Source organism: Mirounga angustirostris, unplaced genomic scaffold (assembly GCF_029215605.1).
Source record: "Mirounga angustirostris isolate CCGP_5_RB_7025 unplaced genomic scaffold, mMirAng1.0.hap1 SCAF_1, whole genome shotgun sequence".
Lineage (NCBI taxonomy): Eukaryota > Metazoa > Chordata > Mammalia > Carnivora > Phocidae > Mirounga > Mirounga angustirostris.
Window position 1 is genome coordinate 85,105,448 of NW_026991709.1, and position 13,122 is coordinate 85,118,569.

Here is a 13,122-nt window from a genome sequence, read left to right on the forward strand (position 1 = left end):
ATCTCCGTGGTTGCCGCTGCCGCACCTGAACGCCTTGCGCGACCACCACTCGCGGGCACTTTGCCGCCGCGTGCGCGCACCGCCTTCGGGCTGCTCCCGGGCCCGCCGGGGACGCGCGCGCGTGCCCGTCCCCGCGGCCTCTCGTCAGGGACGCGGCCGGGAGGGCTGCGCGCGCCCCGCTCGGCAGCTGCGGCGGCGGCTGGTGTGGGCGCTCGCGTCAGGGTTGGGAGGAGGAGGGGGTTCGCGACGAAGATAGTGAGAGAGACATGAGGCAGCCCGGCAGGAAGCGAGAAAGAGTTCGGTGGAGAAGGAGTGAGTTTTAGAGACGCCCGGTGAAGCAGGACCTGCGCCTGCGGGTGAGCGTGGCCGCCTGGGTTCCTCGTCTCCTCCGCGCTCTCTCCTGTGTCCGCTTTCAGCACCCCGAGCGGAGAACAGTTCCCGGCAGCCCGCAGAGCGGCCAGGGGGCCACCGTGGCCGGGCTACCTGGAGCCTTCCACCGGGCTCAGGGGCACCGTCTAAAACACAGTGTGCACGCCGCCTTCTCCCCTCTGTTGGTGTGCAAGTAAACACGGGGGAAAGCATCCGGCGGCCTCAGGGAGCCTTGAAGAAGCCCAAGCAGAATGTACCAGGGACACATGCAGGTAAGACATTACCATCGAACTGGAAAGAAATCTTGGGGGCTAATTTAAGAGCAAGGTGGTTCACTAAGTTATTGTGGTCAAGCGCTGCCTTCACACAATTCAACAAGTGAAGTGGTGCAACATGACCATGACATTTCTGTCCGGTGCTATGGGTAAAACTAGACAGGTTTCTGAGGTGGGAGGAGGAGCGGGGGCGGGGCGGGGGGGGGGAGAGACCTCAGAACTTCGATTGGGGAAGTTTGTTTTCTGTGCATTCCCTGAGCCTGTTTCTTTAAACAAGATCAAGGAATCCAGAGGAAACCTGGAGATGACTGTGTTTCCGTTGTAATCCTATTGATGCATGTATGTCAGATGAAGGGCAAACAATAATTGGAAAGACAAAGGGTTTTGTTTTTTTTTTATCATCTGCAAAGGTTTCTTGACAGTTAGAACACTTTGCCACTTTTGTATTATTTTTTAAAGTGATGATTTTTTAAATGGTCTGTGCTGTATTTTCCCCCTTCAGATAGTGGGACATTGTCACCTATCCCTACAGTCATAGGATGACTTGGGGGGATGAATTTCAAACATATGTCCAAGAGGCTCTAATGTTTTTCAGGGGAGGTGCTGCCTCTGGTTATTAATGCTCCTCTGAGCTAAGCCTCTGCTTCTCTCAGATGCACTCTACTCTCTTGGGAAAAATTATTTTAACCTTGACTCCAGTTCTCATTCACATGATTGGTTCTTCCTTATAAAGGCAGGTGTACACGTTGGGGAAATAACCAAAATATTAACTCAGCTTCTTAAAGTATGAATTGAGCTTTTTTTTTTTTTTTTCCTGTTCCTAAATGCTGTAGTCATCAAGTTTGATATTTGGGCTTCCTTTCCGTTCCAAAGATGGTTAAATACAGTCATCATACGTGGTGTCTTCACACTAGTGTGTAACATGTGTGAATATTGATGATGTTGCTTTTGTGTCATTGGAGCAATTCAAAATTGATAAATATGTTATTGCATTCATGACTTAATATTACCGAATAGTTTCTAAGACTGTTAGGAAATTCTTTTAGACTGTAATTTACTTTTATATAAGATGGTATTAATCAATTTCATAAGTTTTGTAAGATTTCTGAATCAGTACTATCAGAATTCCAAAAACATTTCCCATATTACTGACATCATCCTGTTTTGAAAGTTGTTAATGGAATTCTATCACAGTTGATGGATAATAATTAGTCACTGAAGTATATTTCTAAATATATATAATAGATGTGATCTGCATGTTTCTTATTAAAGCTACATTAGTTGGAAAGTTTAGCAACAAAGAAACATTCCAACAATGACTGATGAAATAATTAAAAGATTATTACTAGAGTTTTATGTTTCCATCTGCACCTAAGAATGATACTTACAATTTTGTATATTATCTATTTATGATCCCTAAACAGTTTCTTCACAGGAGTAAAATAGGAAGGTTTTGCTGAATAGAGTCAATCTTCAGAAAATTGCACATTCACACAAAATTCATAATTGATTACTTGGGCAATTTACAAAAACTTCACATTATTTTTTTGTGTTGTTTAAACATTTTTGTGAATGAAGAATTAAAACAACAATCTGGTAAATTCAGGCACCCAAAAACAATTTAACCCAGTTTTCTGAATATTTCAAGGGAGGATGTTATTGAAACTTGAATCAATTGTCTAGAACAATGTCTGAGGGTTTCATTTTACTTTGAAAGAATAGACAAAATGTGAGATTCTGCATATGCTCCCAACTTAATGTTTTTTGCTTGTGCACTGCTGTAACAGCAAATATGATGGCTTGCAGTAAAACTCACAAATCTTTGCTGCCAAGCTTAACTTGAAAATGTTACTAAATAAAGACTGTAATCAATATGCTTGCCAAAATTTCAGAACACAATACTTTTTTTTTCTATTTACTATTGACCATTAATGTTAAACATAAAACTTCTAAGGCTTTAATAGTTTAGTAGCTATTAAATGATGTGATCATCTCAGTGGGACTTCCCCTGCCCCAGAAATAATGCCTATTACAACCTGATTTATAATGTAGTTATTTGTTTACATTTGAAAAGCCCAAGCTCTTTCCCAAAGAGTAGAATTTAGCCTGTAGATAAAATCTTTGTTGTGTTGATATGTTTAGGTTAAATAAAGAATCCTTCCTTATGAGAGATCACATCATCCTCTTGTGTGTACCTGTCTTTAATCACAAAGGAGAAGATAAATAGCCCAAACATTCCAAAATATGTATTAAAAATCTGAATACATATTTGGTAAAATGGATCAGGAATGAGCAGATTTACTAACACTTCTGCCAACTTTGGAGTTTATTTGATACACTGGTGTTACTTGGCTGATACCTTAAAATGAAAATGAAACAAAATATTTGCAGTCATTTGCTACGCCTTCTAATTCTTCTCTTTTCTGTATCCAAGAGATTCTAAAATAAAATGTTTTGTAAATAGGCAGTCTGGAGTGGGGGAGGTGTTCACAAGAAGCCTTAAAAAATAGTCAAATCTAAAACTCCTGTAGGGCCTTTGTTTTTACAACCTAATGATTTTGTAAATAAAGCCTATTAAGTCTTTTACATCTAGCTAATTCATCCAATTTACCATAGAACCTGAATTCATTGTAGAAGCCACAGACTTTCAAAAACACACCCTGCTAGTTCATTTGAAAAGTTGACATCCATTACAGATAGATAGAACATATATTTCTTGGTTTCGTAGTAAATGCCACAGGTATATTTCTTAGGAGCAGGGCCCTAGAGTTGTGCTGTTTTTCAGTTGCCTTGCCACTTATTTCCAAGGGGAATTTATCATCCAAGCAACTGAAGCAAATGTTGTTTCTTTAGTGACTGTTTTAGATTTACTTTTTTTTTTCCTTTTGACCAAGGGGGCCAATGGCTATTAAATATATTTTAGATTCAGTTCAGACCAAACTCTTTATTCCCGTCAGATAACCTACAGTCTTAATCCCTTTAATACCTCTATATGCTCTGTACTGCAATGCTTGTTTGTACGTGTGAATTAAATGCCAATTAGAGCAAAATAATTACATGTCTCTGAATATTTCCTTAGCCGACCTTTTTTTTTTTCTGGGATGGTATAAATATAGAGCAATGTAATTTCAATTTTGAACTAAGATTTGTTTTTTATTTTTAATGAAGCATCCTCGATAATGTTTTTTTGTTATAAAAGAAAGTTATTTCAGGAGACAATCAAACAAAACATTTATGTGTAATTGTAACTGATCTTCATTATGGGCATTCAAAACCAGACTTTTTTGATTTATTTAAACTGGCTGAGGAAACATTCCACACCCTCTGGCTTCACATTAACTAAAGAAAATTTAAGTGACAAAAATTATAAGATTATTAACAGCTCTAAAAGTAGCCATTTTTATTTGTCTTCCCCCAAAAGTGTTTTGTGTTTGTCTTTAATTATGACTTGACTTAGCTTTTTAAAAAAATCTTCATGAAGGGGAACAGTTGAGTAACATGAATTATGTTAATACATTAGATCTGGCCACTGGGGATTCATTTAGGTTCACTGGAAACAACAAGTATAAGAAGCCAATCCAAGATAAGATTATAAAATGTTGTTTCAACATCTGTAACAGTAGTTTGTCATAATTGAGACCCTAAAGCAAAACTGTAAAATAAGTAATATTTGTCATGTGTATTTCCACTTCTCTAAAAGATCCATTTTCTCCTCCTTGATGCCACTATTTTCTATCCTGTGTCATTTCCTTTTTTCAACCTTTTGCTAACAAAGATATAATTAATACCAGTACACCACACACACACATACACACACCCTGCAGGGGTATCTGCATTTTCAGAGGAGACTCTTTGAAGATTCGCTTGGTAGAGGAGATGTTTTAAGGAGAATGTGGTAATGCTCCTGAGAGGCTGGGGTTGGTTGTTTTGGTCAGGTGTAGCTGCTGCCTTCCCCTTTCCCCCCATCTCAAATGGCACCTGCCCCTTCTCCTCAAAGTCTTCCTATGGATGACACAAGCCCCAGCAAGAATTTGAAGTGCCTTCTGATATATTTATAAGCAAATCATGCTTGATATGAGAGCAATACTGAGCTCCTAACACTTAAAAATTATAATACTCATGGTATAATATTGCAGAGTATTTGATTAACCTGAAAATATCATTCCCCAATCATACTGGCCAATAGCTTATATAATATATTTACTTCCTAGATTTTGTTTATGGTTTATAAACATTCTTCCTAAACACATGTCTTTTAAAGAAAAATTCCAGCATATGAATGTTTTGAGTATAAGATATTTTTAAAGTAAAGATTAAGAAAAGGTTAGAACAGAACTTGTTAATTTTAAAATCCTGAATCTCTAGTATTACTACTGCCAACCTAGGAAACATTAAGATGTGATGTCTCATATAGTCAAAACATCTGGCAGTCTGCTTTTTTACACTTTTCACTGAGATCACATGTTGCCAACACAGGCATAAGCTAGAGCTGTTTAAAGGTTTTATATTCTAGAATTAACTTCTTGATGCACTTATAGAATAACTAGTATGCATTTCCTGCACTAAAAGTGAAGGTCAGCCCCAGCCTAATGTTTCCTTATTAAGAGACTTAAGTCCAATCTGAGTGTTTGGGGACATCTAAACATGATGTAACTTCAAATACACTGATAAAGGAAATAAGGTTGCCAAGTTTCCAAATATGTATCACTTTTTTATAATTCAGAATTTATTTACTATACAGCATGTAACCCATGTATCAGGGACCAAGACCACCAGAGTGCTATGAATTAAGGGTTACATTTCTGTTAATGACCTTCATCTCCACCTTCCCCACTTCCACCCCTCCTCACCTGTGCCATCCCCTTTACTAGGGAAACCAAATGGAAAACTTCTTTCCTCATTCCTTTAAGAAAGATTTTTATATCTTATATATTAGCATATCATACAGAATATATACAGGAAGATAGTTAATACCCTATTAGTTAAATATCCAGATCACTGCTGATTGTTCAGAGCTCAGAGTATAATACAACACACTGCCAATGTTGTCTTATTATGTCATTTTTGACTGATCTTTATTAGTACCAATGTACTACTTCTCCTATTAAAACTCCATTAGATAAATGACCATTATTATTCTTCATGTGAGATTTTACTAAACTGATCATTCCTATGTATTTGTTTTAGACCGTCACTGCTAGAAATTGCACAGATGAAAAATAATGAACTCATTTAGATAGGAAGAGGCTACTTATCCACCATTTCATGCAAGAAAAACACATAGAACCCTTCCAGCAGCTCTGAAATAGGGTGAATCTGCGCCAGGTGGAAGAGTTTGCATTGAAGGTACATAAAGAACTCCCCAAAACTCCTGCTCATGTATATATACCTCTGGAAAAAAACAAAAACAAACAAACAAAAAACCAGAAAAACCCTACAAGTGGGACTTGGTGTAGTGCAAACTTTTTTTTCCCAAATAGAATGCCATATGGTGACCTGTAAGTCATGAAGATTCCAAGAGATGAATGGTGTTATGATGCCAGAAATCTACCTAAAGAGCCACAAAATTCCCACTCCTACACACCCTCTTAAAAATTATATAGTTTTTAAAGCAACTGGTATGGTATAGGAATTCAAACCATTTCATATGAGTAATGATTGAAGGAACTGAGGATATTTAGCTTGGAAGTAAAGACTCAAAGAGACCACGATGACTCCATATAAATGTTTGAAGGGTTACTACATAGGAAGAGGCTACGATTGTTCTGAATAGCCTTGAGGGTTAAAGCTGGTATGGTATCAAGGTGAGATAAAAATTTCCTCAAGGCAATAACAAGAAGAAGGCCCTGGATACATTAGCCAGTTCCCACTGAGTGAGATGCCTATTTGGAGATGGATAAAGCCTAGAGTGAAGGGGGAGCTGAAGGTGAGCACAGAGTCCCTGTGCACACACAGGCCTCTGTTCCTAGACCATCATGCCTTGTGGACAAAATCCAATAAAAAGCACCATGAGATGGTATGTTTGTTTGTGTGTGTGTGTCTGTGTGTCCTACCAAAAATGGTTGTAGTCAACTGAAGTAATGATCTAAAATAAGCAAAATTCATAATGTCCTGGGAGAATGTTTCCTGGTTACCTTGAAGTAGACAGAGCCATGCCAGTACCATCATGCCAAGCAAGCAAAAATGGTAAAAGGTCAGAAAATATGGAACCTCTTTAAGGAAATGAGAAACAGGAAAACATTTAAACATCATGAGATGATGAAGCTGATAGAATTGCAAAACATCTTTTTACTTCCTTTCACATGGGTGTTAATCGTAACACGAATGCTTATACTGAATGGTATCCTTTGGTCATGTGGGGATGTAACATCTGATTGGGCAGGTGATTATGTGCACATGAAACACCTGGGAGCTTGCTGGAAATGCAGAATCTCAGGTCCCATCCCAGACCTACTGAATTTCTCAAGATACCCAGTGATTTATGTGTACATTAACATTTGAGAAGTAATGATCTGAAATCATCTACATGGAGAACAAGGCCTGATCTATTGCACTGAGACCCTAGCAAAAAGCTTGATTCTTGGGTAGCTTTCTGAGATCACAGAGACATGATGATGTCCCTGACAGAGGGGCTGGTAAGAGCAGCTATCACAATTATGTTTGAATAAAGTTTCTTCCCTTATTTCCATACCACAACCTCCACCCAGTTGGTTGTAGCTTTTCTGTCTGGAGAAAACACAAAAAACATTTTATGTTCCACCTGAATAAAACAAACCTTCAAGTATTTAGAGAATTATCATGTCCTCATCCCATTAAATCTTTTCTTCTCCAAGATAAACAGCCCAGTTCACTCAATCATTTTTCATAACGACATTTTTGATGTTTTAATGCCTCCATGAAAGTATGGCCCTCTGAGCAAGACACACTGCTCAAGATGTGATCTCACCAATGCCAAGCACTGTGAGACTGTTTATCTCTTGGGAAAGACATCTATTCAGACAGCCTAAGACTGCTTTAGCATCTCTAGACTGTAAGTTGTTCTCTAAATTGTTTTGATATTTCTATTCTTTGAATAACTTGGGAGTTATCTCACAGTTGCTAATCTTTATACCAGAATAATCTTGGATCCAAATGTGCTCATTAGAATATTCTAGGTTAACAGTTCTTTATGTCTCCAATAATTACACTAATGTTCAGTTTTGAGGTCATAGAATCCTGAGTTTGAAAGACTCTTGGAAGTGTTCTATTCAACCATCTCATTTCACAGATGAGGAAAATTAAGGTTCAGAAAAGTAAGAGATTTGCTAAAAAAGTCCCATGTAGGTTAGTTAGCAGAGCTAGCACTGTAATGAAGCCTGCCTTACCCCAGTGTGCTATTTCCATTACACTATTATTCATTATTTTGATGTTTATTACAAACAAAAATCTAAGTGAAAAGTAAACATAATAATAATATGCTAGATATTCCCAAATATCTAGGTGTTTGGCATTTAGTCACAAAAGTTGATATTTTCCTGCTTTTCAGTTTTAGTATAACGATTTGATATTTTATGTATTCAGTTTGATAGTCATTTGGCTGGCAGTGGAAGAAAGTCTGGTCTGTTTTAAAAATGGAATGAGGCACCATGAAAAGTTGTATTATTTATTTTCCTAAGAATGTTCCTCACTGTCTCTCCTTGGACTGGCTAGATTAACCATTTGAGTGAGCTGGTTTGATAGGTTCTTGGAACTAGCTGCCTAAATATACAAGTAAATCAAACCCCAGGGTTCTTAACTGTAAGCAATGGGGACCAACTCTGGCTTATTTAAGTAGAAAGGGGATTTATTAAAAGTATATTTGGACAATTAATAGGCATAGGAGGAATGATGAAAATAGAAAAATCACCATTTTGCAGTTCATCATAGTAAAAATTGATTCAAGCAAAAATGATAAATGGATGCTAAATCCGAGGAAGGGGGCAGTTTGAGAAGAAACAGGATATTTATATAACGTCAAAATATCAACCATCTCAGGGTGTCTGGGTGGCTCAGTCAGTTGATATCTCTTGATTTCAGCTCAGGTCATGATCTCAGGGTGGTGAGATCAAGCCCCACATCAGCCCTGCACTGAGCATGGAGCCTACTTAGGATTCTCTCTCTCCTTTTCCCTATGCTCCTCCCCACCCCTCACTCACGTGCTCTCTCAAAATAAATAAATAAAATATTTAAAAATATGTATAGCAACCAGCTAAATTATAAGAGAAAAAAATGACTTTTCAATGGAGAAATTGCACAACACCCTAAATAAGTAATCAAAATCAACATCACCAATACAGTAATCATCTCCATGCCCATCTCTGGATCTGAGGCCGTGAGAAGGATACAACATCACTCATGTAGTATTACTGCTGAGACTGCACAACTTAAATCTAATCATGAGAAAAATATCAGCCAAACCCCAAACGAGGGATATTCTATAAAGTAAACAGATTATGTTTTTAAAAGTGTCAATGTCATGAAAAACAAGGAAAAACTGAGATGTTTACACATTAAAAGAAGACTTAACAGGTATGACAACTAAATGCAATACATGTTCCCAGATTGGATCTTGGACTGGGAAAGAAAATTGTGATAGAGTACACTTTTGGCATAATTGAAACTTGAATATAGACTGGAAATTAGATTAATATTAGTGTTATGTTTCCTGAATTTGATAACTAAACTATGGCTATGTAGGAGACTAGCCTTGTTTATAGGACATACATCCTGCAGTATGAAGGGATAAAAGGGTGTAGTGTATGTAACCTACTCTCAAGTGATTTGGAATAATGAAAATAATACTATGTATAATATAATTACATATAGAGAGAGAGAGAGTGAGTGAGACAAGGAAGACAGAAACAGAGACAGAAAGAGAGAGAGGAAAATAACAACAAAATGTTAAAAATTGGTAAATCTGGGGAAATTGGTAAATTATGGGAGTCCATTGTTCTATACATGCAATTTTTCTGTAGGCTAGGTATTTTTTTCAAAATAAAAAGTTTCTAAAAAAATTTTTTTAAGTACACTGGGGCACTCACAGACTTCTAGAACTTGGCTTGGGATGGAGAGACTGGGCAGCAGGCAGGGCACAGCCTCAGTCAAACCTCAGACTAGGCTAGACCCCACTGCTATCTTCACAGAAAAGAAACATCAGAGCTTGCACCCCTTACACCCCAGACTTGAGCACTGGTTCAGCTGCTCACCACTGCTGCTGCTGCCATGGAAAGCCCATGTTGGAGCTTCATCTGTTCCCCCACCCACTGCCAGGATGAATTCTCTACCATGCCTACTTCTGCGTGCCCCCAAAGCCCAATTCAAAGTGGGGACAGGTGTGGCTGGTTGGTGGAGCTGAATCACACAGCCATACCCTATTTGCAAGATAGTTTGGGAAAGTGCATATCTGCTTACCACCAATTCTCCACAAATGGGCAATTTTCCAAATTCAGAGTTTAGATTTGGGAAAGTTAAAAAAAAAAAAAAAAGCCAATGCCCACTGTAACGTGTTATAGATATTGCTTAAAAGTAAAATAGACACCTCTCTAGACTTGACGGAAGTCCAGTCTGCCTTTAGGGCAAATAGTTAAAAGAAAATAATTTTTTTTAAGCCTGTATTTGGTACTGCCTGCTATTACATGCAGGCCTATAGGAGAATATAGTAAAGCTAGAGTATATTGGTTTATTAAATCATGCAGCAAAGAAGAGCAGAACGACCCCTCCATCATTCATCGAAGTCCATCTACTGCTCACTCCTATTCTTTTTTGAAAAATTGGAAAGAGCTCTGTGAAGAATTTAGTAATTAATCAGGGAATTAAAATACATATCATGTACTTTAGTGATAAGAACACTTTTTTCCTCTGTATGCAAGAATTTAATGTGAAAAGCTGGACACATTGTTGTTTCATATTCATCCAAAGGATGATTATAATCAAAATGCCCTATGCATTTGAGTCTTTAATAACTGATATGCTGTCTATTATATAAGTCTTTAGGAAGATATACGTAAGACAATAAGAAAGTGTTCTTAAGCTTGAGGCAAGATTAAATTAAAATAGAAGCTTAGAGATAGAAAGGTCTTTGGAGTTCACACACAACTTTGTCATTTCACATTGAGGAAACTGAGGGCTAGGTCTTGATAGAATTAATTGCCTCTCCTCAAAATGAAAACAAAATAGGCTGAAAGGCTTTTGATGGCATGTATCATACATTGCTTCATAATCCTCACATTTGAAGAGGCTATAAAAACATACTGGTTAAGAGCTTGTGCTCCAGGATCAGATAGCCCAAGTTTCAGATCCTGGCTTCCCTACACATTATCTGTGTGATCTCATTCTAATAACGTACCCTCTCTAAACCTTACTTCCCTCACCTGTGACATAGAGACAAGAATGTGTTCATGCATTGTGATGACTTTGTAAGGATTATCTCTTTTGTTTTTATGGAACTAGCAAAGTGTTTTATATACATTGTGTGTGGAAGAAGAGGTTTAGCCATAGCAGTGCCTGTTATAATTGGTTGTCTACAGTGATGGCAGATGCTTGATTTTCTTATTCTCTCATGGCTCTGCATTTCTTCCATTTCCCCATCCCAAATTCTTGCCTTCTGTACACTGAATACTTACCCATTCTTTAATATTGCATTTAAAGTTTATCTCCTCAGTGAGTGCTACTCTGTGCCCCCACCAGCATTCCCCCCTGTTCTCCCACACAGAATTAGGAATGTCCTCCTCAATGTTTTGTTAGTACCTTAAATGCATTACTAATACCAATAATTAACATATAGCTTTAATTACTTATTTCTGTCAATCTCCCCAACTAGTAAGCCTATATGTGGCAGTGACTATATCCAATATGTCTTTGTATCCCTGGAGACTACTAATGCTAGGTACATACTATTAATGTAGTATTTACTGAATGAATGAATGAGTGAATGAATGGATGGATGAATGAATGAATTGGTGAATGAATGGATGAAAGAATTAATGAACAAAATACTAAGAAGAGTCCCTTTGCCCTGAATAAGGATTCCAAATGCAATTGGAATGGTCTTCTTGATTCTAAGACACACTACCCCAGAATCTGGTTTATTCCCATGAGTTTCAGAAGCAAATGCATATCAAGTAAAGTTTCCACATACTTGAAAGGGAATCAATTACTGGGAAACCTTATAAACCTTATAATTAGTTTGCCACTGTAATTAACCAACACTCTGCTGTCAAAGCAGTCTACGCAGTTTAATGGGTTCAAACTCTTTAAAGCCTGAGGACAGTCTGGAGCTACAGATTTAAAAATATAATAGATTCTCCTAATGGTTTCTAACTATATCCCTAAGTGGCCAAGGTCATTTGGAATTAGAATCCATGCATCTAAGGTTCTAGACACCTCTTCACCTCCTCAGCTAGTTGTCAACAGCGATTTTGATCATAGTGTTAACACACACACCCATGAGACATGCTGAGATGACAGAACATCATAGTTAGAACCGCCCTAGGAGTCTATCCTTTGCTTACACCTAGTGTAAGCGTTGCTTACACCTCCAGAACTGACCTCCCCCAGTCATACACACACACACACACACACATACACACTATTCCAAGGATCCAAGGAAGTAGCTGCATTCACAATGGCTGTCCAAGTTTCCGTAGTGTAGTGGTTATCACGTTCGCCTCACACAATGGCTGTCGAAGAGATGTGTCGATTTTGTAAGCCTGTCTGAATATGGAGATCTTCTTATTATGTCTCCCACAGTTACTCCCAAAATATGGGAGCCTGAGAGATGGAGGAGTAATTCTTCCTATGAGGTACAGGGTAAAAAGATTCAAGTATCGCATGTCAAAGCTTTCTCTAATAGAGAGGAAATAACTATGCCAGTGATATCTGCCATTTCCGATCAGACTATAAAAGGAGATCTTCTCTGGGGGGCCAAATACATGGACTCCCCTTTTCCCTGGAGGTCACAATCCCACATCCAGGCACATAATTTAGCAAATGAAGTTAGAGGGTTAGATTTCAGACCTGACTTGTTCCCCCTCATCCAGATATCCTTGCACAACCAATACGTACAACCATATATATGACTCTGAAGGGAGTCTCCTCTACTAACATTCTAATCTGTGTGTGTGTGTGTGTGTGTGAAGGTGTATGATGAAAGGTGAAGAAATGAGCTCCATTTTATCAAAGATAATTCAAACACAGATTGGATGGGAGTTTGCTAGAGTCTTTATGGAAGATGGTTGGCCTAGAGGATTACTGGCTTTCCTTCCAGCTCTAGGATTCTATTTTTATCATGTCCTTAATTAGTAATACAATATATCTCTGACTGTTTGATCAGGGCAGATTTTCCCCAGTTCACTAATAACCATATCTTGGAAAATAAATTTTAAAAACTTTGCTAGTGTCAAGATACTTGTTATTTCTTATGAAGTTGAAGATCAATCTCCCCTAATTCTTCAAAGGATGT

The 13,122-nt window shown here is 38.0% G+C and overlaps 1 protein-coding gene across 1 annotated transcript in view; it reads left to right on the forward strand.

Moving 5' to 3' along the window:
- Positions 1-204: 204 nt before the first annotated feature.
- PEX5L (peroxisomal biogenesis factor 5 like) overlaps positions 205-13,122 on the forward strand; it is a 218,511-nt gene continuing 205,593 nt past the window's right edge. The window contains exon 1 of the mRNA XM_045903320.1: positions 205-641. Coding sequence (XP_045759276.1) covers positions 621-641 — 21 coding nt within the window. The 5' untranslated portion in view covers positions 205-620. The remainder of the gene's footprint in view (positions 642-13,122) is intronic.